The sequence below is a fragment of the Chiloscyllium plagiosum genome, chromosome 1 (genome assembly GCF_004010195.1).
Source record: "Chiloscyllium plagiosum isolate BGI_BamShark_2017 chromosome 1, ASM401019v2, whole genome shotgun sequence".
NCBI lineage: Eukaryota > Metazoa > Chordata > Chondrichthyes > Orectolobiformes > Hemiscylliidae > Chiloscyllium > Chiloscyllium plagiosum.
In genome coordinates this window covers 96,045,789-96,070,028 of record NC_057710.1, presented here as the reverse complement: position 1 = coordinate 96,070,028, position 24,240 = coordinate 96,045,789, and the positions used below count along the sequence as shown (strand labels likewise).

Sequence of the window (24,240 nt, the reverse complement as noted above, 5' to 3'; positions counted from 1 at the left end):
CGCCTCATCTTCCGCCTAGGAACCCTCCAACCACAAGGGATGAACTCGGATTTCTCCAGTTTCCTCATTTCCACTCCCCCCACCTTGCCTCAGTCAAATCCCTCGAACTCAGCACCACCTTCCTAACCTGCAATCTTCTTCCTGACCTCTCCGCCCCCACCCCCACTCTGGCCTATCACCCTCACCTTGACCTCCTTCCACCTATCACATTTCCAACATCCCTCCCCCAAGTCACTCCTCCCTACCTTTTATCTTAGCCTGCTGGACACACTTTCCTCATTTCTGAAGAAGGGCTCATGCCCAAAACGTCGATTCTCCTGCTCCTTGGATGCTGCCTGACCTGCTGCGCTTTTCCAACAACATATTTTCAGTTCTGATCTCCAGCATCTGCAGTCCTTACTTTCTCCTCCTAGGAGCGAAAGTAACAGGGTAGTTGTTAGTGGGAATTTTAACTTTCCAAATATTGGCTAGAAACGCTATAGTTCAAGTACTTTAGATGGATCAGTTTTTATAATCATGTAATGATGTCCATCTTTCTTTGTTTTTCAATGTTTTGATTTGAACGAGATTAAAAGTTGTGAAACGGGGAAAAGTTTCTGCTATTTAAACTCTGACGCACATGATTATATGAGCAGCAGTTTTATTCACACAGATTTTTGAGTGTTTTTTAATTTCATGGGAGGTGCAGAGGCATGAGTATATGAGGGCTAAGCAGTGTTTGATACTACAAGTCCAAAATCCCTGATAACTGGGCTGAGCCTATCTTCAGGAAACCATCTGAGCAGGGGAAGGCAAAAGGAATGAAGTAGTGTAAGAGACAGCATAGTTAGTGAGATTGACACTGTTTTCTCTAGCAAAGTGTGAGAGTCAAGATGCTATATTGTTTGCCCAGTGCCAGGGTTCAGGATATCTGGTCTGAGCTGGAGAAGAACCTACATTGGGAAGGGGAGGATCCCATTGTTGTAGTTCAAGTAGACACAAGGTTAGTTCTGTTGGCTAAACAGCTAGTTTGCAATGCAGAGTGGTGCCAATAAGGTGGATTCAATTCCTGCACTGTCTGAAGTTACCATGAAAGATTCTCCTTCTCGACCTCTCTCCTCGCCTAAGGTTTGGTGACCCTCAGGTTAAAACACCAATCATCTCTGTCTAATGAGAAAGCAGCCCTATGGCCTGGTAAGACTGTGGCGACTTTACTTGGACACCAATGACATAGGTAGAACTAGGAAAGAGGTTTTACACAGACTGAGGAGCTAGATACCAAATTAAGAAGCACCTTGAAGGTGTTAATATCTGAATTATTACCTGAGCTACCTGAAATTGATATAGGGTAAACAAGATTAACAGAAACTCCTATTCTGAGAGCTCTCCTAGCTGACCTCGTTACAATTGCTCCAGTTTCCACTAGTAAGAGAGAGTAGGATCTGAGGGCGTAGCCTCAGAGTGAAGGGATAACCATTTAAGAACTGAGATGAGGAATTTTATCAGCCAAAGAGTGGTGAATTGGTGGAACTCATTGCCACAGAAGGGTGTGGAGGCCAAATTATTGATTGTGTTTAAGACAGACATTCTTGATTAGTAACGGGATCAGGTGTTACAGAGAGAAGACTGGAGAATGTGATTGTGAAACATATCAGCCATGATCAAATGGCAGAGCAGACTTGATAGGCCAAATGGCCTAATTCTGGTCTGATATCCTATAGTCCTATGGTCTTATGGCTGCTTCTCAGGGATGCACTTTTGCTATCTTAGCACTTCCTCTGATACCTACCTGCTTGTTCAGAGCATCCCTGTCTTGCCTTGCCTTACCTTGCTCTGTCACTGTCAATTCATGCAGTAACTGAGATGGGAAGCTTGACTTGCATTTAAGCAGCTCTTGGCTGAGGGAGTTCACATCTTGCTGTATGGCAGTGTGTTATGTTGATGCAAGTTGATCCTCTTTGGCTTGAACTTCTAATGCTTCGTGGAAGGGGGTGGGGGCATGCAAGTTGGAGGTGGAAATGTTATCTAGTTTTACAAGATTCTAAAGGCTCTTGTTAGGTGCTAAGCGTCTCCTGTCCCCGCCCCCACCCTGCCCAGCTAAGGAAATCTAGAATGGGGCACAATCTCAGGACAAGGGAAAGTGCATTTAGAACTGAGATGAGTTGAAACTTGTTTGCTTAAAGGATTGTAAATCTGTTCAATTCTCTGTGATCAACACATTTTAGGTCTTTCATTGAAGGATATGGAAGGTGGTTCGGACAGTGGACTTGAGGTAGAATATCACCCATGATCATAGTACAATGTGGGATAGTGTGAGGTCATGCACTTTGGTAGGAAGAATAGAGGCATGGATCATTTTCTAAATGGGGACAAAATTCAGAAGTCTGAAGTGCAAAGAGACTTGGGCGTTCAAGTCTAGGATTCTGTCAAGTTAAATGTGAAGGTTGTGTCAGTAGTAAGGAATGATAGCATTTATTTTGAGATGACGTGAATATAAAAGCAGGGATGTACTTCTGAGGCTCTATAAGGCTCTGGTCAGACCACATATAGAGTACTGTGTGCAGTTTTAAGTCCCATATCTCAGGAAGGCCTTGGAGTGTGTTCAGAAGAGGCTCACGAGAATGGTGCCAAGAATGAAAAGCGAAACATATGAGCTAAGTTTGAGGACTCTAGGTCTTTAGGATGAGGGGGGGTGGATCTTATTGAAACATTTAGAATACTGAATGGCCTAGGTAGAGATGATGTTGGGAAGATGTTTCCATTGGTAGGAGAGACTAGGACCAGAGGCATAACCTCAGTGTAAAGGGAAGACCTTTAGAACGGAGATGAGAGAAGTTTCTTCAGCCAGAGAGTGGTGAATCTATGGAATTTATTGCCACAGAAGGCTGTGGAGGCCAAGTTATTGAGTATATTTAAGACTGAGATAGATATGTCCTTGACTATCAAGGATTACAGGGAGAAAGCAGGAGAATGGGCTTGAGAAACGTATCAGCCATAATTGAATGGTAAAGCAGACTCGATGGGCTGAATGGCCTAATTTCTGATCCTGTGTCTTGTGGTCTTGTGAATGGCTGACCTGTTTTGAGGGGAAGGATGGTCTATTCCTGCTCCTAGTTTGTTTGCTTTTGAGAAGCAGAACTCAACCACCACATATAAGTTCCCTTAAAGTCAGATAAAATCCTGACTTGGAACTATATCTCTGCTACTTCCTCATCAAAATTCTGGAGTTCCCTCTCTAACAAAACTGGGGTGCACCTATATTGCACTGACTACAATTGTTCGAAATGATGGCTCACTACCACCTTTGCAAGGGCAATGAGAGGTCAGTGCTAATACTGACTTTTTCAACTATGCTTTCATCCCATGAAAGAATAAAAAAACCTTCCAATTCTGATGTGTCTGCCACTGCCACTTACCCTCAGAATACTTTTGCAATTTGATGCCTCTCCCTCATAGTCACCCATACAAAATGCACTGCATCCTTTGAATAAACTCATACCATTACAATAACTTATAGATCTGTTCCTTCCTTCACTGCAGAAAAGAGCACAGAGCACTAGGGAGAGGGAATAAATCGGAGGTGGTCCTCCACAGATGTCCAAGCTAACAGCAGAGGAGGAAGCATTGGTGATCAGTGGCATTTTGACATTCCTGGCGATCTGAGGTGGGTCCTATGAGGTACCTGGTGACAGTATCTGTGGCCCACAAATCATACAACAGATGTCATGCTGATTTGATTTCAACAGTGAGTGAAATATGATGACCTTCATAAAAATAAGGTAATATTCTTACCTCTTCTCACTTGTTGAAAACGTCCTGCCTCCTACATCCTCCCCTTCCAACCAGTGAGTAGTCTACATGCTGCTGTGAATCTTTGGCAATGTCTTCCCAAGCACAGAATCAGTCTCACCTAAGATTTTGATTCAGTGATGTGGAAGTAACAGATATAGTTGCAAGTCAGGATTGTGTCTAACTTGTGGGGAACTTGCAAGTGGTGTTCCCATGCATCTTTCGGAAGGATGTTTCCATGCTCCAAATCCAGAGATCATATGTTAAGAATATCTCAACCATCAAAACAGGGTTATGAGCAGTCTGTCTCCACCTTTGCACAAGCTGCAGGTGTTGCATCACATCGGAGCAATGGGAAAAGAAAGCAGGAAACTTTGTACATACAGAATGGTGTATGCATGGTTCTATGAGAAAATGTGTTTTGAATTTTTTGCAGTTTGATGCCTCTCCTGGTTTTTAGTAGAGCTGTATAAAATGTATTAATTTTTATTACTTCCCTGTCTTACACTTCTAGGCTGTTGAATGATAAATCAATTATATACCTTTTAACTTGTTTGATATTGAATGGGAAAAGCATGAGTTAATAGGAACTTGTGGGTGTATGTGGATGGTCATTGGCAGTCGATTGTTTACAGGACTGCTTTGTGTCATTATTTGAGTTGTTGGGCTTTATTGGCTCTGATTCTAATGGATGACATCAGTCAATTTGAAGCAGCTATCATTGTTTCCTAGCACCACTCCTGAGGTGTACAACCGGGTCTGAATAGGTTAGAGAATTTTTATTGCTGAGCGACAAAAGCATCATGGCAACCACTGTATTGAAAATTTCACTGCATTTTTCCCACTCTAGATTACCATGTGCATGTAAACCAGCAAGAGGAATTTAAAATCAATAAAGAATACTCAAAGTTTAACAATACGCGCCATTCTGATTCTGAATGCTGTTGTTTCTTAAGAACTTCACAGCAGTTACGAAGAACTGAGTACACATCTGCAGTTGAATCTTCCTGTGATTGCAATTTAGATATGCATTGAAGTGACCGCTCTTTCTATGAGTACTTGTGGTTGATCAGCAATTGATAATGCCCTGCCTCTGTGGGAAGTTAGCCAGAGCTGAAGACTTAAGTGTCTGCTTCTAATGAGTGGTGGTCTCATGAGTGTTTGTCAGGTAACTGCTGGCTCTGCCCCAAAAAATCCTGAATATGTCTCTGGAAGGATCCAGAGGCAAAAGAAATTGAGGAAAATGACTTTGGAAACTAGTGGTAACCATTGGCTGGCTGGCGCACCAGAGCGAAGGCTTTCTTCTCAGAGGCAGCAGAGTCTAGTCAAGGAGACTCCATATCTACCTGTACAATCTGTGGCATGTATATTCCTTGCTGCTTGCTTTACCCCTCTGCTTATGTTCTCTGTCTGCTATTCCTGCTGGCTATTTTACTTTAGTCTGAATTCCAACTTCAGGCAACTAAGACATTCACTTTATTGTGATCTGGAAAGCTTTCAACATATACAAACCAAGCTCTCAGTAACTGTGAACCCGTGCCTACTAGAAGATGAGAAAACAGTAAATACTAAGCATTTATTGCTATATTTTCATGAGTCTCATTAGCCCTCAAATGGCCACCCAGCTACTGATGAACTAATGATCTCTAGAATGGGATGAAGAGCATCACTTGATTTGACCCAAAATGAAAACATTATTACTTTATTCTTACTGATGTTCTTGTTATCATTGTAGGCACTAAACATAGCACCAGCAAGAATAATATACGAAACATGCTGAACTTCAGCTGGCAAATGTTTAATGTTTTAAAGTATCAGTAAAGCTTTTTTGTTATCCTGATTTGTGATAATGCTTTCTATTTGTTTTCTTATTTTTTTTCCCAGTCTCTTGATTCAACAAGTCTGGTGGTTATTATGCTATATGATTACCAAGATCGTAAATTCCAACCAAGAACCATCTCTGAAGCAGAGGAGAATGTAATACCAGTAGTTAGAAAAGTAGAAAAAAGCCTTTACAGGTATGTAAAGTGAAAATTTCTGGAATATTTACTGAATTTTGGTAATCAAGTTAGTAAGCTTATGTTTTAGATTAATAATAGGAGAATGTAGCTCCATTGGTAAGTAGTGCTGAAGCTGGACACCCCCAACCTCATTTCATTATTGCAGAAAAGGAGTAATTTTAAATTCCTTTTGAGGAATTACTGAAAACTTTAAATTCCCTTCACCTGGTATTGATACACTGTGATGACATGATCAAAGAAATTTAAGGCTAGAGGAAACTGACTAGACATTCTTGCAATTCCGTTAACTTTTGACTAACTGCTGGCAAACATGATCCAGGAATTAGTGCCCAGGGTATTCAGATTTTCATTCTGGAGGAAGGGGCATGATGGGAGTGGATCATACTGACCCTGGAAAGAGGACTGAAGGACATGAAACCAAGTCATCAGAAATGCCTGCCTTGGTGCTCTGGGACTTTGTCCCAGCCACAGCAGAATAAGAAACAAAAAACAGGTTTCACCCCACACAATTGCTGTACCTCACCCCTGTTAGTGTATGTTGCATCATGCTTGCCACCCATTCACCCTGGCTCGTTAGACATTCCATACTAATCCATGGTCCTTTACCCATTCCATGGCCCTATATAGACCATATGCCAAATTAGTGCTAACTCATGCCAAAATGCCCTGCTATCACCACATTTTGGCCTTGCATCCTCCATGCCGACATATCTATTACCAATGGATAGATCTTGAAATCCATGTAAAGGTGAAACGAGATGAAGTTCTAAGTGTTGATGTCTTAAAAAAAACTTATATTTATAAAAATCCATTCACTACAACTAACTTCTTTCAGCCATTTAATCTTTTCTTAAAAACAAGCATTCATACTCTTTGGTCCATTTTAAAGATTTTACAAGCACTTGAAGAAATCACTGATGGACTGTGATAATGATAGCTTGTAAAATGCATTTCAAATCCTTCATTAACAGCCCTTTGGATTATGCCAACAGACACACAGAGTGAAATAGCAAGCACGGGTGATTTTTTTACAATGCGGACAGTATTTGTCAAACACTGTTAGCCGCTGTTTTGGTAGGTTTGTGGGCTACCATGATGCCAAGTGGTCTGAGTAGTCTGGAAGTCATTTCAGAGACATCTTTGTAGGGTAAAGTGGTTAGGGTTTCTGGGCACGTTTTGGCTGCTTATTTGGGTTTGTTGTTGAGAAATCGGCAGACTGGGTTTAGGTACTTGTTCTTCCTGAATACGTTGTATAGATAGTTTTCTTTGGCTGTTCATAGTTCCTGGATGCTGCAGTGTGTTGTGACTCATTGATATAATGTCCTGATACAGCTCCATTTGTGGCTGTTGGGATGATTGCTTCTGTAGTTAATCAGCAAAGCAAATGTCATTTACAAATTACCATGCAAGGACTGTAAAACAAATACTGCATTGGAGAAACAGGCAGAAAACTAGCCACCAGGATACATGAACACCAACTAGCCACCCAAAAGATATGACCCACTGTCACTAGTATCATACAGACGAGGAAGGACACCACTTTGACTGGGACAACACATCCATTGTAGGACAAGCTAAACAGAGGCACTCACGGGAATTTCTAAAGGCCAGGCATTCTAACCAGAACTCGATCAATAAACACATTGATTTGGACCTCATTTACCATCCTCTGAGAAAAAGAATCGGGAATGATATCACCCACCTTAAGAGACCAAGGCACGCATAATAGAAAGTGGGACATAACACCAGCGCTTCATCAGAGGCTCACTGACGAAACGTCTGAAAACAAACCTTCCAGCTCAGTGAGCAAACTTACAACCTGATCCTGGTAATATTCTGGTGAATTTATGATGCATTCTGTCCAAGACTAGGGTGTGGTCTAGTACGCCGAACTATACTCTGTACTCCAGGCATGACCTAACCAGAACTGCTTATAGCTGTACCAGCATTTTTTCCTTTTTATATTATTGCCTTCTAGTGAGCTATGTGAGCTTTCCATAATCCCTTGAGGATAACATATCAGAAACCAGGTTTATAGTTCAAACAAAAATTAACAATTTTTTATTAATTCTGTTACTTCAGAGCAAAACTGAACAAGGTAATGCAGTTAATGTCTACAACTTAAACCTCATCTTCCTTGAACATAGCCTCCACTCTCTCATAAACAGACACACACAGTCAGGGGATAAACTAAAAGAAAAAATAGAAGTTGGCCAGTTCACTTAAGCAATTTCAACGATGTATAGTATTACATGCACATCAGATTGTATTTTGTTTGCTTTCTGAAGATACTTTGCAATGCAAACAGTTTCTGGTAGGTTCCAAGGAATATTCACTTATTTTTTACAACTGGGATTCTATTCTTGAACTGTCAATAAATTGATAATGGGAGAATAACTAGAGAGTAACCAAAACTAATCCTAGCAGCTTTCACAGCCAGAGCCATTTTTGTTGAAAAACACAGCTCAAACCAATTCAAACTTTAGTTTCTCTTCATATGTTTTCCAAATTCTCTTTCTTAAACTAGTCAGCATTAGTAATCCCTATCTTGACCTCTGTTAACATTCAGACTTTTGTCAGCCTTTGAGTATAATGCATCTCCGGACTCAAAATGTCTACAGAGTTCACTAAACAATAATCAACCTGCAATTAATTTCCCATGACAGGTCCCATAAATAAACTTAAGTTTATTTGGTCTTTCCTGCTTTTTGAAACAAGCTGCTGCTCACAGTCCAAAGGTCACCTTCAATTCACACCTCACTGTTCTAACCAAAAATGGGGGAAAAAATACACCAGGGGTATGTGAAGGTTGGAAGTGCTGAAAGGACTGGAGTTATAAATGCTGAAAGTCATACTGAAAGAAATTGCAGTGGTAGGCTGGGGTGAAAATATGGAAGGATTTGAAGACATGCATTTTAAATTTAGTATCGAGTATGGGTGTTTGGAGAAGCTGCATTCTGAGTAAATATGTGGTAACTCTTTTGAGAAAAACCACATTTTTCATTGTGATTATTTAAAAACTAACATGATATATCCCCTTTTTATATAGCTTTAAAACAAAGCTTGCAGCTGCACTTGCTCGATGCCGGATTAAAAATGATGCAATCTCCATCGATTTAATTCTTCCAGAATCTGTTAGAAATCAGGAACGTCGAGCTTCTTTTTTGCCACTCTATGCCTGGATAAATGTATTAAAGACAAGGTAATCCGTTTAAAAAAAAATCTCCATTTCACACTTAACATTACACAACATAATTATATGTTTTACTGGTGGGAAATTAGTGTGATTCAAATTTGCTAACAGTACCACTTCATCAAAAGTTACATGGTAGTATCAAAAGTGTGGTTAGTTAATAGCGTATTATTTTAGCAGCCGAAGTCTTAAACTTTACCTGACAGACAAAATTTTCATAGTTACTGTGAATTAGCAAACTCACAAAACTTTTATAATCATATTTGTACTTTTCTTGCAATAATATTATAAATAATTTAAATTAAATTTTCATCAAAGACTTTAAGAGAGTTACAGCATTTCGATCTGTAAAGCTGTTCATTGGGATTTATCATTATAAATAGAATTTTTTTGGTGAATCTGGCTTACTGATAGTCATAAAATATGAAAGTCTAATTGGAAACTGTTTTCTCCCGAGTTGAAACGACTGCTTTGACTTGTAATGGTCTCTATTATTTATTATAATATTTCCTTAAAATATGCCTGTTATAATTTAAGTAATTATAATTGAAGAAAACAGCTTCCTAAGTATCAGTGTGGTTCCATTCCTTGTTTACGATTCAAATTTTGTAGCAAAACTTAACTGCTGTTCTTCTAGTCTAAATTTGTGTGATGGCATGCCAATTGGAGTTAGACTGTGTAGAAACTCTGGAAGGTGTGGACTGTTAATATCAACATCATCACCTTTATCTATAGAGTCAATACTGATGTCATTCTCCTGAGAGCTTTTCTAAACGTCGGGTTATTCAAATCTAATGAGTTTTTTTTGACAAAGAAAAGCTTTCATATAAGTTGTATCAAGTAATTCTCCATGCCATTTTGCCACACTTACCCAATTCCATTATATCAACTACTCTACTCATTCTTCTCCCTTATGTCATTTCCATCTTTTGAATTCCAAGCTTCTGATGCTATTTTGTGCCTTCCATTCCCATTCTTCTCTTGCCACCTCTCTAATGGCATTCCAGCTCTCGCAGACCTAGGTTTGATTTCAGTCTTGGGTAACTACATTCTCTGTATGGCTGCAGGGGCTTCCTTTGGGTGCACCAGTTCCCTCCCATAGTCCAAAGATTTGCAGGTCAGGTGGATTGGCCATAGTATATTGCCTAGGAGAAATTGAGGACTGCAGGTGCTGGAGATCAGAGTCGAAAAGCGTGGCGCTGGAAAAGCACAGCACATCAGGCAGCATCCGTGGAGCAGGAGAATCAACATTTTGGGTGTAAGCCCTTCTTCAGGAATTCCTGTTGCCTGACCTGCTGTGCTTATCCAGTGCCACACTTTTCAACCAAGTTATATTTCCCTGTGGTGTCCAGCGTATTGTAGGTTAGGTGGGTTAGCTATGGTAAATGTAGGGTTATGGTCATAGTGTTGGAGTGTGGGATGCTCTTCAGAGGGGCTTGGGCTGAATAGTGTCTATCTGCACTACAGGGATTCTATGATTCTCGCCTGCTGTGAAGCTGTCATTGAGCTCTCCTTTCCTTTTGGTTATTTATTTTTCCCCCAAACTGTTCATACCATGTTGACACATGCGAAGCTGCAATGTGCCTCTGTGAGCATCAGTAGCACCCATCAAATAAACCCACCAACAGATACACCTTTTATACTGACCAAATGAAACAGCCTACACAGACAAGAATGGATTATTATTATTGGACCAATACTGATAGTGTTGCAGACTATTTTGACTGGTGGATACCAATAGTATGTGAATGGAGAATCAGAGAAATGGTTTCTCATATTGACATTGCTACTGCACCTGAAACTGTTGACTGCTTTAAACTGCTGATTGTCGTTACATTGTGATTGGGCAGCCTTGAAGAAGTAACCAATTTGCTGGAGAGAGAGGGCTTTACAAAGGTGAAATGTCCTCAGCAACTCGAGGGTCTAACTTTCTGTGAGGATCGACACTGCCAAGATGTGGTACTTTTTCCAACCCATCTAACTGCTAAGCTTTATGAAATGGAACTTGTCACCAGTTACAAGATGGTAATTCAGGTAAATAGAAGAATTCACAGCACCTCAAGATAGAAAGTAATATACAATTCCATATTTCTCTCAAAGAATTTCTGAACCATATTTTAATTTAAGGAAATTGTGTCTTGTTTTTTAACAGAAGAAAGTGATAGTAATTTCTAATATCCTCCTTCTTCCTCCAGGATAAAGGTCGAAGCCTTGCACCACACTCAGTGAAGGTCTTAATGAACATGGATGACGATATCGTTGTTACTAATGCAGGTTCACGGTTGACTGTTGCTCATATGTCCACTCTAATTAGCCAGAGTACATCCAAAGTCTTTGTTTGCGGGGTGAAATCAGAATTGCAACAACTTGAACTGAAGAGCCTATTTGAAAAAGTGGGCTGTAAAAGTGCGTGATTAAATGTTTAACTATTCAATATCTGTACTTTAGCTCACAGCTTAGAGATTATTAGATGAGTCTCTAAAAATTCTAAAATGCTAAAGCATATTTTTTATGATCTTTGAAAAAGCCAATAAAATGTTAAACATTTTCATATGAATGAACAGAAAAAGTAAATTCAATTATTTTTATCTGGGTCTCTTCAACTTTGCAACGTTTACAGCGGCTTAACGTTAAGTACTGTATAGGCTTCAAATAAAAACAATATTCTTCTTTGTGAATTAACAAAGCTGACTGTGTACATCTGACTTTTATATTGCTCAGTAAGATTAATGGAGTGGTTATGATGGGGAATTTTAACTTTTCAAACAGAGACGGGGACTACCATCGTATTAAGGGTTGAGATGGAGAGGAAACCAAGTGTGTACAAAAAAAAATTTCTGATTCAGTATGTGGACATACCTGCTAGAGAAGGTGCAAAATGTGATCTACTCTTGGGGAAATAAGGAGGGCAGGTGATTGAGGTGTCAGTGGGAGAACACGTTCGGGCAAGTGACCATAATTGTATTAGTTTTAAAATAGTGATGGAAAAGGATAGACCTGATCTAAAAGTTGAAGTTCTAAACTGGAGGAAGGCTAATTTTGACAGTATTAGGCAAGAACTTTCAAAAGCTGCTTGGGGCAGATGTTCACAGTTAGAGGAATGGCTGGAAAATGGGAAGCCTTCAAAATGAGATAATGAGAGTCCAGAGACTATATATTCCAGTTAGTGTGAAAGGAAAGGCTGTTAGGTGTAGGGAAAGTAGATGACTATAGAAATTTGAGATTTTGGTTAAGAAAAAGAAGGAAGCATGTGTCAGGTACAGACAGGATCGATCGAGAAAATCCTTAGAGTATAAAGGCAGCGGGAGTATACTTAAGAGGGAAATCGGGAGGGCGAAAAGGGAACATGATATAGCTTTGGCAAATAGGTTTAAGGAGAATCCAAAGGGATTTTATAAATATGTTAAGGACAAAAGAGTAACTAGGCAGAGAATAGGGCCCTTCAAAGATCAGCAAGGCAGCCTGTGTGTGGAGCCGCAGGAAATGGGAGAGATACTAAACAAGTATTTTGTATCAGTGTTGGATGTCTTGAAATGCATAAAAGTGAATAAATCCCCAGGACCAGACTAGGATGTATCCTAGAACTCTGTGGGAAGCTAGGGAAATGATTGCTGGGCCCCTTGCTGAGATATTTGTATCATTGATCATCACAGGTGAGGTGCTGGAAGACTGGAAGTTTATGAAAGATGTTAAGCACAAGCCACTGAACCTGACATCGGTGATGGGCATGTTGTTGGAGGGAATCCTGTGGGGGAGGATTTACAAGTATTTGGAAAGGCAGGGACTGATTAGGGAGAGTCAGCATTGCTTTGTGCATGGGAAACCATGTCTCACGAACTTGATTGAGCTTTTTGAAGAAGTAACAGAGATGATTGATGAGGGCAGAGCGATAGATGTGATCTAAATGGACTTCAGTAAGGCATTTGACAAGGTTCCCCATGGGAGGCTGTTTAGCAAGGTCAGATCTCATGGAATACAGGGAGAAGTAGCCATTTGGCTACAGAATTGGCTCGAAGGTAGAAGACAGGGTGGTGGTAGAGGATTGCTTATCAGACTGGAGACCTGTGACCAGTGGTGTGCCACAAGGATCAGTGCTGTTTCCACTGCTTTTCATTATTTATATAAATGATTTGGATGTGAACTTTGGAGGTATAGATAGTCAGTCTGCAGATGACACCAAAATTGGAGGTGTAGTGGAGAGCAAAAAAGGTTACCTCAGATCTTGATCTTATGGGCTGAGGAGTATCAGATGGAGTTTAATTAGAGAAATGCGAGGTGCTGCATTTTGGAAAAACAAATCAGAGCAGGACTTATGCATTAATGGTAAGGTTCTGGGGAGTGTTGCTGAACAAAGAGACCTTGGTCTGCAGGTTCATAGTTCCTTGAAAGTAGAATTGCAGGTAGATAGGATAGTGAAGATGATGTTGGGTATGCTTTCCTTTATTGGTCAGACTATCGAGTACAGGAGTTGGGAGGTCATGTTGCGGCTGTACAGGACATTAGTTAGGCCTTTTGGAATATTGCGTGCAATTCTGGTCTCCCTCCTATTGGAAGGGTATTGTGAAACTAAGGGTTCAGAAAAGATTTACATGGATGTTGCCAGTGTTGGAGGATTTGAGGTACAGGGAGAGAATGAACAGGTTGGGGCTGTTTTCCCTGAAGTGTCCAAGGCTGAGGTTTATAAAATCATGAGGGACATGGATAGGATAAATAGACAAGATATTTTCCCTGGGGTGGAAGAATCTAGAACTAGAGGGTATAGGTTTAGGGTGAGGGGGGGCAATAATAGTAAAGGGACCTAAGGGGTAACTTTTCACGCAGAGTGTGATGCATGTATGGAATGAACTGCCAGAGGAAGTGGTGGAGGCTAGTACAATTGCAGCACTTAAAAGGCATCTGAATGGGAAGGGTTTAAAGGTATATGGGCCAAGTGCTGGCAAATGGGAGTAGATTAGGTTAGATATCTGGTCGGCATGGACATGTTGGACTGAAAAGTCTGTTTCCATGCTGTACATCTCTATGATTCCATGACTCTATATGTTGAGAAACAAAAGAAACCTATCAGGAACAGAAGGAGAAAAAAACATAATTTCTGTCGATGTGAAAAATGCCATTATGGGAAGCATAACTTTAATTTTTGTTTTTGGTGATGCTTAACTGAGGCTAGATTTTTTTTCTAGTACAGAAAAAGTTCATAAAAAATGCATATAAATCTGCAACATAATCAAAATAGTAAAATCCAGCTCTGTAAAATGACATGAAAATCTCTATTGCCGCCAAAGATTTTAAATGAAATAACTGGGGCATGCCAATTCAGTTCATATTAGACATTGAAGCCACTATACAAATCTCACTAATTAGGAAATCCTACCCAGAGACCTTGACTTGGCTAGTGTAAGCTTGGGAAACATGTCACAATTTTTTAAATTGGGTCACCACAATGCTGTGTTGAAACGAATTTGAAAAGGCATAATTCTGCAAATGGTTGTGGTACTGACAGATTTCAGGCTGATTGGAATTAATTTTTAAAAAATTCATTCAGGGGATTTGGGCATCGCTGGCTAGGCCAACATTTATTGACCGTCCATCGTTGCTCAGAGAACATTATTGCGGGCCCAGATTTCATATGTGGACCTTCTTAAATGACATTTAATGAACTGGATGAGCTTTTCCTGACCATAATCAACAGTTTAATGGTTATCATTAGACTCTTAATTCCACTTTTAATTATTGCATTCAAGTTTCACCATCTGCCTTAGTGGGTTTTGAACCCAGAACCCAGAACAGTGTCCAGAACATTACCTGAGTATCTGGGTTAATATAGCGATAGCACCACTAAATCAGTGCCTAAATTGACTAGGGAGTAGAAAAAGTTCCATTCCCCAGCATTAACAACTTTTAGTATTTAATTTTGAAAATGTAAACTAATTATCCCAGTATCAAAAATAAGAAATAAAAAGATGTTGCTTGTTAGAGAGAGAAAGTGTACAATTATCCAGTTAAGTAAAAGTAACCTTGGAAATATGTTTGTTTAATTGCTTTGCAGACATAAAACTGATACCTCAGAAATTCACTGATATTGAGCCTATAGATCCACGTTTACAGAAGGTTAAAGTTATTCTGCTTGTGCCTCAGTGCTCAGCGTCAGGCGTCAGCAATCCAGTGGAATTTATCTTAAATGAACGTGGAGGTAAATTTAAAGGGTAACTTTTTTCAAAATGGCTATCAGTGGGAAAGTATCATGCACTGGAATACCAACATTCCCTTCAAATAGTTGGTGGAAAGCAGATAAGTCATCATGGCACGAAGACTAGGCAGAGAGAAGGGAAACTATATTATGTCCCTTCAGTCATTCATGTGTGCCAACTTACTTCTGAGGATGTTATAGAGTGAGTGTGATTCTCAGGAAATTCTCGGCCAATGAATTTTAGCAGAAAAACAGACTGCTATTCCCACATTTAACTAGTGTTCAAAACAAGTTCTGTATTATATTAAAAATGCTAGAAATAAGAACATCAGGCAACTCCTGTAGAGTGCGAAATAGGCTGAATTTCCACACAGCATGTCATCACGGAGCCTAACGATGCAATCCTCCAAACACAGCCTCTGCTGTGTAATTACAGAATTCCCTTTTCCAGAATTACTTTGGTTGTCCTGGACAGAGACTGGTTTGAGTAGTTTAATGTAAATTCTGTAAGAGTAGAAAAGTTATTGTACTAAAGAGTTAGCATTTTTTCTTGATAGTGGTTCCTAATTACAATTAATTTGACAGTGCTTAATTGCTCTGTAACAACTTTTTATAGCCTGTGGCAATAATTTCTCCACTTCTCTCAGCTGTCCATCTCTGAGCTGTCCCTAAAAGTACTAATTTAGATATTATATTCAAAACATAACCTTGATCTATAATAAGCAACAAATCTCAGCAAAGCCACAAGTTTATGAAGAGTGCTGGGATTTTACTGAGAATTCGTAAATGGCTGGATAAAGTATTCATTTGGAATGAGACTGTGTGATTGCTTTGTGTATTTGTTCTAGAGAGGTAGTACAAAATTCCACACGGACACTCCTGTGCTGTGCTGAGAGTGTTACCCTGTTGGAAGTGCTGTCTTCCATCTGAGACATTAAGCGGAAGTCTCAGCTGCCTGCTTGGGGCACGTAAAAGATTGGCACTGTTTTGAAGAGAAGTTATCTCCTATGTCCTGACCAATATTTATCCCTCAATTGACACAAAAAAAAATAATCTGGCATCAGCATGTTGCTTTTTCTGGGAGTTTGCTGTATTTTCTGCATTGCAACGGTGACTACACTTCACAAACAATTGTACTTAATTGGCTGTGAAGTGCTATGAGACATTTGATGTTTGCGAGAGGCACAATGAGTCTTTCTTGTTAAAAGGTCAGGCAATCAGGAAGGACTTTCTGTTCACTTAACGATACATAATTTCACATTAGGTTTTACAGTAAGTTCTTTCTTTCCTAGACACAACTCTGCTACAGGAACTTTCTCAGGGAAAAGTGTCAGAAGAGAAACTCAAACAACTGGCCCAGAAACAAGCAGAGGAACTAATGCATGCAATTAAATGTAAGTTTAAAAGAATAAGGAATGTGAAATCAGAAAAACCTGTAGGAACATTATCTGCTTGTCATTATAAAAAAAAGAAATGAATAGTGTTGAAATCTCCATAGAGATTAATAAATTTTGAATTCCCAATGACCAAATCAAATGATTACAAAACAAGAATTCACATTTTCTGACTTCTGCTGTAACAAACAAACTAAAAACCAATATCAACTAAGTATTACTTAGTAGGTAACTATTATACTCCAGAGGAACCTCGATTATCTGAAGGACACGGGTTGGCAGTATTTCCTTTGGTCAATTGAATTGCCGATAATTGAATACTGAGCAACATAGTTTCGCTGAGCATTGGGACCTTGCAATCTTGCCGGATAATCCAATGTTCAGATAATCAAATGCTAGATAATCGAGGTCCCTCTGTACAGATAGAAGATCCTTTATCCAAACATCCAAAAACCGAAAAGCTCCGAAATCCGAAAGTTTTTTGTGAAGTTCTTTCTCATTTACAAGGTTGTTTGGCGAGCAGTTAACCTAAGTTGACACCCACTCGATTCGTGCCACTGAGATGCGACGTGGAAGTGGGTGCGTGGCCAAGCACGTTCTTACTTAGAAGTCTGTTCCTTCGGTAAGACTTTTAAAAATTTCGCCTTTAAACTGTCACTGTTCTGAAAACCAAAATATTCTGAATTCCGAAAAACTGCTGTTTCCGAACATTTTGGATAAAGGATCTTCTACTTGTAATAAACTATAGAAATGATACCTCCCTTAACATTTTAATGTGACTGAATGTCCTGCATTTGTGTATGAATGTACAATTGCACTCTCCTCAGACTTGGAATCTTTATAGAAGCCAGTCCAAAATGAATAAAAGTTTCACCTCTATCTGTTTTGCTGGTTTGAAATGCCCAATGTCTATTGAAGACCAATGACACAGTCTCCTAAGAAACCTGGATGAGTGGCTATCTGCAGTTACACCTCTTAGCCATACTAAGGCGCATATTCCGGTGTTCTCAAATCCTGTCTTTTCCAGCAGACCATGAACTGACACCAGTATTCTGCCTGGTGGCTAAATGATGTTCACAGCATTTGTTGATTTCCTGTCTCACTTTGTGATTCTCTATCATTAACTGTCCAGAATCACTGAATTAGTAAGTCTGACAGCTGGAAGGCCAGATATAATTTCCTTTGTCTCCAGATTTTAATATTTGTCACCTTGTTTTCAGGAGGAGCCTTTGTCTCTGTGACAGACTGATTACGTGAGTTTATCACTGGGCAAAACTAGTGAGTGGTCACAAAAGTGCTGAAGAAACTCAGCAGGGTCTGGCAGTGTCTGTGGAGAGAGGGGCAGAATTTAATATTTTGAGTTCAGTATGACCCTTCTTTCAAAGAATGCTGTCAAGCCTGCTGAGTTTCTTGAGCCCTTTTTTTTATTTCAGACTTCCATTATACACAGTATTTTGCTTTTATTATAATAGGTGATTATACCCCATCTCCAACTACTTCTTCATTTTACTTGTATATAAAAGGGACAATTAAAAATATTACAGTCTTATAGCCTCTTGTGGTCAGAATAACTTGGAAATATTTTTGCTTTGCCTTGCACATCAAACTACTATACCACGTGTGAGTAAAGCCTTTTATATTAAAACAGAAGAGTATAGGTGTATTGCTGTGCCCCTTCCACCTCTGCCATCATATTTGTACATTGAAAATACTTAATTTATTTCAATAAGATGCTTAACACCAGTAGATCTACTAGTATATTTCAACTGATGTGTATTTTGTGGTGCTCACCATGATCACATAGTTGTGTGCTCTAGGAGTTTGCCTCCCTCAACAGAAGTAATTTTACTGAGACAGTCTTCTATGTCACTAGAGGAGGGTGGGATGCTCTTCAGAAAGTTGATGCAGACTGAATGGGCCAAGTTGCCTTTATAGCACTGTAGGGATTCTATGATTAAAATCCGTTTTTAAAATATTGATTATATATTTTTGTTGGTTTGAGATGTGAGCTTCATTGAAGATATTTCTTTATAAATAGTTGGTTAGTAGTACAGAGCTTGAATATGGTTGGAAAAAAACACCTTTGAAATTTGTATTTTGTGAATGCCCTGATGACAAAAAGATATCTTAGATATTTCTTTCAGTAATACTTGAATTATTTTGCATTCCTCCATGTTTTATAATATAAATTTTGTAATGTTTACCAACAACGTGTTTTTAGAAGTCCATGTGACATGCACTTACACATTATTCACATCTTACCCTGCTTCAGAAATTAAAAGTGACATATTTGCTTTACCACATAAGTACTTCTACTTGTTAACTCACTTGGCTGGATAGCTGGTTTGTAATGCAGAATGACACCAAAAGCATGGGATCAATTTCTGCTCAGGTTGTAGCCATCATGAAGGACTCTTCTCAACCTTGCCCTTTACCTGAGGCGCAGTGACCTTCAGTAAACCAGCACCAGTTGTCTTTCTCTCCTGAGAGAGCAACCGTACAGTCCAGTAGGCACAGTATCAGATGGTGAGGTTACCTTATTTATTTGGTTATACCTTCCTAATCCTTTCTTGGATTCTTTTCATGATTATTTGTTTAACTTTTCCATGTCGCATAACAGTATTGGAATTGTAGTTTCATGCCTTTTTCTTTGCTGTTGTATTGTACCAATGAGATTTTACCCCCTGCTGACTTTCTGATAATCTCCCTGAAGTCCCTGAATGAGCAACAGGGATTTTCTGATAATTGCGGTGGCTGCATGGCTGCAACATAACACTTTTTTTTGTGAGGGCTAAAATGTTGTTGGGTCAGAATGTGTGCTTGTACAGTTCATGGAGCATTTTAATAGGATGGGAGATGCAACCTGAATTGTGCAGACCGGTTAAAAATTGAGCAGTCAGGCCTATATTCATTGGCATTTAGAAGAATGAGAGGTGATCTCACAGAACCTTTTGAGGAGATTTGACAAGGTGGATACTGGAAAGATTTTTCCATTGCTGGGGGTATTTAGAGTTTAAAAATAAAGGATCTGCTATTAAAGATGGAGACCTAAAGACTTTTTTTCTTGGAGGGTGATTAGATTTTGGAATCTCTTCTCTATAGCAGTGGAGGCTGGATCGCTGTCTATTCAACTTTGAATATATATACATTTTTGATCAACAAGGAAGTCATGGGTTATTGGCAGCAGGCAGGGAAGTGACATTTAAGCTACAAACAGATCGACCATGAGCTTATTGAATGGTGAACATGCTTGAGGGGCTGAATTACCTAGTCATAGAGTCGTAGAGATTTTCAGCATGGAAACGGACCCTTCAGTTAAACACATCCATGCTGACCAGATATCCGAACCTAATCTAGTACCATTTGCCAGCACTTGGCTCATAACCCTCTAAACCATTCCTATCCATGTAGCTATCCAGATACCTTTTAAATCTTGTAATTGTATCAGCCTCCTGGTACCTTCCTCTGGCAGCTCATTCCATACACGCGTCACCCTCTGCATGAAGAAGTTGCCCTTAGGTCCCTTCTAAATCTTTCCCCTCTTGCCCTAAACCTATGCCCTCTAGTTCTGGACTCCCCCACCCCAAGGAAAAGACCATGTGTATTTACCTTATCCATGCCCTTCATGATTTTATAAACCTCTATAAGGTCATCCCTCCGCCTCTGATGCCCCAGGGAAAACAGCCCCAAACTATTCAGCTTCTCCCTGTAGCTCAAGTCCTTCAATCCTGGCAGCATCCTTGTAAATCTTTTCTGAGTCCTTCCAAGTTTCACAACATCATTCCGATAGGAGGAAGACCAGAATTGCACACACTATTCCAAATGTGGCCTAAGCAAATTCCTGTCCAGCTGCACCATGACCTCCCAACTCCTATACTCAATGCACCTCCCAATAAAGGAAAGTTTACCAACGCCACCTACACTACCCTATCTACCTGCGACTCCGCTTTCAAGAAGCCACGAACTTGCACTCAAGTCTCTTTGTCCAGCAACACTCCCCAGCACCTTACCATTAAGTGTATAATGCCCTGACTTACCTTTTCGAAGTGCATCACCTCATGTTTATCTAAATTGAACTCCATCTGCCACTCCTCAGCCAACTGGCCCATCTGATCAAGATCCTGTTGTACTCTGAGTTAACCTCCTTCACTGTCCACTACATCTCCAATTTTGGTGTTGTCTGCAAACTTACCAACTATACCTCCTATGTTCACATCCAACTCATTTATACAAAAAACCCAACACTGATCCTTGTGGCACAGCACTGACCACAGGCCTCCAGTCTGAAAGGCAACCCTCCACGAACACCCTCTGTCTTCTATCTTCGAGCCAGTTCTGTATCCAAATGGCAAGTTTCCCTATAATCCATGTGATCAAATCTTACTAACCAGTCTACTATGAGGAACCTTGTAGAATGCCTGTTACAATAATTATAATCTTGGGCTGCTTCAACAACCTTTTTAGGATGTCACTCAGTAAAGGCAATTGTATCTAGGAAAAAGACTTTTAAGTACCACTAGATTTGGAATGGATAGAAAACTGCTTTTCTGTCATTGTTGCTGCTGCAGGCAAGTTTCATTAGTATGAGAGTAGGTCAGCTCTGGAAATCCATCCTGATTCACAAATAAGACAAAGTAAAGTAATTAAAGAGCTTTTAGAGGGCCAGTTTGGGAATTTGGTTGAATTCAGATAAAGACCTGGTGCATAGACTGCAGCAACACTGTAGGGAGTTTGTATGGCCATTCCATCAACTTAGTAATGTCCCTAAAAGGAAACATTGCTGAGGAAAACTCAACACCATTAATTGCATAGAAACCATCGGTTGTGTACAGGTTGAGAGGTGAGTGTTCAGTAAATACTGGAGCAGTGCAGGGTGTAGTGATTGACTTGGCACCATGAGGCCATAACAGTAACCGCTTCAAAACAACCTTTTGAGTCCCAAAGTACAAGGAAGGCAAAATTTATAAGGGGAGCACAATTCTCAGATTTTGTGCCTCATAATGAGGGCATTGCTGAAGATATGGGACATGCTCAGACAGTGCCCCATATCCTCAGCACGTGGACACTGTCTGAGCATGATTAGCGCAACAAAAAACAATGAGGGCAGCTGGGCAACCGAAATTGTGCACTCATTGCAGCATTTAGTGCTGGAAGTTGGAGTTACATTAAGCTATGGAGAACAGGTTCTGCAAGAGAATGCCACACAAAGCATCTAAGGTCTGGATGGTGCCTTCAAGTCTGGATGGATGGGATCTTGCATTTACTGGAGTAAAAGATTGAAATTTGAGTGCTGGTGCAAGGCATCATTGATTGCAATCTGGTTCTTACCAAAGGCAGTTGATAACCAACCAGGGAGGTTTATCAGTGAAAAAGGCTGTAACTACTTCCTCTTCCTCTCTCTGAGTGAAATTGAGAATTAGAAACAATTCCAACATTGACTTCCAGAGTTGAGACATCAAATTAGGCCTTCAATGACAGACTTACTATCAGTAGTCTTGGCAGAGACAACTTTCAAGATTCTTAGGAAACAATTCATGAAGGATTTGGAGGCTTTAGAGAAGGTGCAGAAAAGGTTTACCCAGGATGCTGCCTGAATTAGAGGATATGAACTATAACGAGAGGCTAGAAAGTGGCAGAGGCTGAAGGGAGACTTGACAGATGTCTAAAATTATGAGATGCATGTATAGGATTTATGGTCAGAATATTTTACCTGGTATTGAAATACCTAAAACTTAGGAGGCATGCATTTAAGGTGAGAGGGGGAAAGTTCAAAGGATATGTGAGGGGCAAGTTTTTACACAGTGGTAGGAATCTGGAAGGTGCTGTCAGGGATGATGGTGGAGGCAGATATGATAGGGGCGTTTAAGAACCTTTTAGATAAACACATGAATATACAAGGTCAGAGGAATATAGTGCAAGGGAGGGCAGAAGGGATTAATTTAATTTGGCGTCATCTTTGGCACAACATGTTGGGCCAAAGGGCCTGTTTCTGTGCTGTACAGTTTTATGTTCTAACACAACAATTTATTTTAGAAAAACTAGCTTATCACTACAGTCCAATCTTTTAACTAAATGACAGCACTGATTTTTCAAGCTGAGAAGGTCTAAGACAATTAACTAAAGACAAAGAACTGTGGATGCTGGAGATCTGAAAGAAAAATAAAAATTGCTGGAAAAACTCAGCAGGTCTGGCAGCATCTGTGCTGTGAACTTCACCCAGCAGTTCCTCCAAGATCAGTTGTGAATTTCATTGTTTGTTAATTTTCCCAGATGCACTCTGATGTCCAGCGATACACGAATTCAAACAGCAAAAGTGGTAACTGTGCAGGTTTTCGCTCTCTCTCTCTGATCAGATCGAGTGGATCAGTTGGAGAGACAGATAGAAGCGATGAGGAATTTGCAACAGCAACAGTATGTGATGGATTGCAGTTATAGGAAGGGGGGAAAGTCTCAGCTACAGTCACATAGCTGGGTTAACTCCAGGAAGGGTAAGGGAGGTAGGCAGCTAGTACAGGAGTCTTTTGTGGATATACCCATTTCAAACAGTTACGCTGTTTTGGAAAATGTAGAGGGTGATGGATTCTCAGGGGGACGTAGCACGAACAGCCAAGTTTCTGGTATTGAGACTGGCTCTAATGCAACAAGGGGTACGTCGGCTTCCAAGAGATCAATTGTTAGGGGATTCTGTAGTCCGAAGTACAGACAAACGTTTCTGTGGCCAGCAGAGAAAAAGCAGAATGGTGTGTTGTTTCCCTGGTGCCAGGATCAAGGATGTCTCAGAGAGGGTGCAGGATGTTCTCACGGGAGAAAGGGGCCAGCAGGAGGTCATTGTCACATTGGTACCAACAACTTTGGAAGGGAAAAGGTTGAGACTCTGAAGGGAGATTACAGAGAGTTAGGCAGAAATTTAAAAAGGAGGTCCTCAAGAGTAGTAATATCTGGATTACTCCTAGTGCTACGAGCTAGTGAGGGCATGAATAGGAGGATAGAGCAGATGAATGCATGGCTGAGGAGCTGGTGTATGGGAAAAGGATTCACATTTTTGGATCAGTGGAATCTCTTTTGGGGTGGAAGTGACCTGTCCAAGAAGGATGGATTGCACCTAAATTGAAAGGGGACTAATATACTGGCAGGGAAATTTGCTAGAACTACTTGGGAGGATTTAAACTAGTAAGGTGTGGGGGTGGGACCCAGGGAGATAGTGAGGAAAGAGATCGATCTGAGATGGATACAGCTGAGAACAGAAGTGAGTCAGACAGTCAGGGTAGGCAGGGACAAGGTAGGACTAATAAATTAAACTGCATTTATTTCAATGCAAGGAGCCTAACAGGGAAGGCAGATGAACTCAGGGCATTGTTAGGAACATGGGACAGGGATATCATAGCAATTACAGAAACATGGCTCAGGGATGGACAGGACTGGCAGCTGAATGTTCCAGGATACAAATGCTACGGGAAGGATAGAAAGGGAGGCAAGAGAGGAGGGGAGTGGCATTTTTGATAAGGGAAAGCATTACAGTTGTGCTGAGGCAGGATACTCCCGGAAATACATCCAGGGAAGTTATTTGGGTGGAACTGAGAAATAAGAAAGGGATGACCACCTTATTGGGATTATATGATAGACCCCCGAATAGTCAGAGGGAAATTGAGAAACAAACTTGTAAGGAGATCTCAGCTA

The 24,240-nt window shown here is 40.2% G+C and overlaps 1 protein-coding gene across 6 annotated transcripts in view; it reads left to right on the top strand.

Moving 5' to 3' along the window:
* Positions 1 to 24,240, top strand: part of LOC122550944 (putative methyltransferase NSUN7) — a 154,566-nt gene that overhangs the window by 66,457 nt on the left and 63,869 nt on the right. For 4 of the 6 annotated variants that reach the window (XM_043692491.1, XM_043692463.1, XM_043692473.1 and 1 more), the window contains 6 exons: positions 5,653 to 5,786; positions 8,839 to 8,991; positions 10,833 to 11,016; positions 11,178 to 11,388; positions 15,029 to 15,172; positions 16,462 to 16,563. In XM_043692491.1, coding sequence (XP_043548426.1) covers positions 5,683 to 5,786; positions 8,839 to 8,991; positions 10,833 to 11,016; positions 11,178 to 11,388; positions 15,029 to 15,172; positions 16,462 to 16,563 — 898 coding nt within the window. In that variant the 5' untranslated portion in view covers positions 5,653 to 5,682. Of the gene's footprint in view, positions 1 to 3,519; positions 3,644 to 5,652; positions 5,787 to 8,838; positions 8,992 to 10,832; positions 11,017 to 11,177; positions 11,389 to 15,028; positions 15,173 to 16,461; positions 16,564 to 24,240 lie in introns of all 6 variants that reach the window. The other 2 variants (XM_043692499.1, XM_043692482.1) reach the window with 2 other exon arrangements.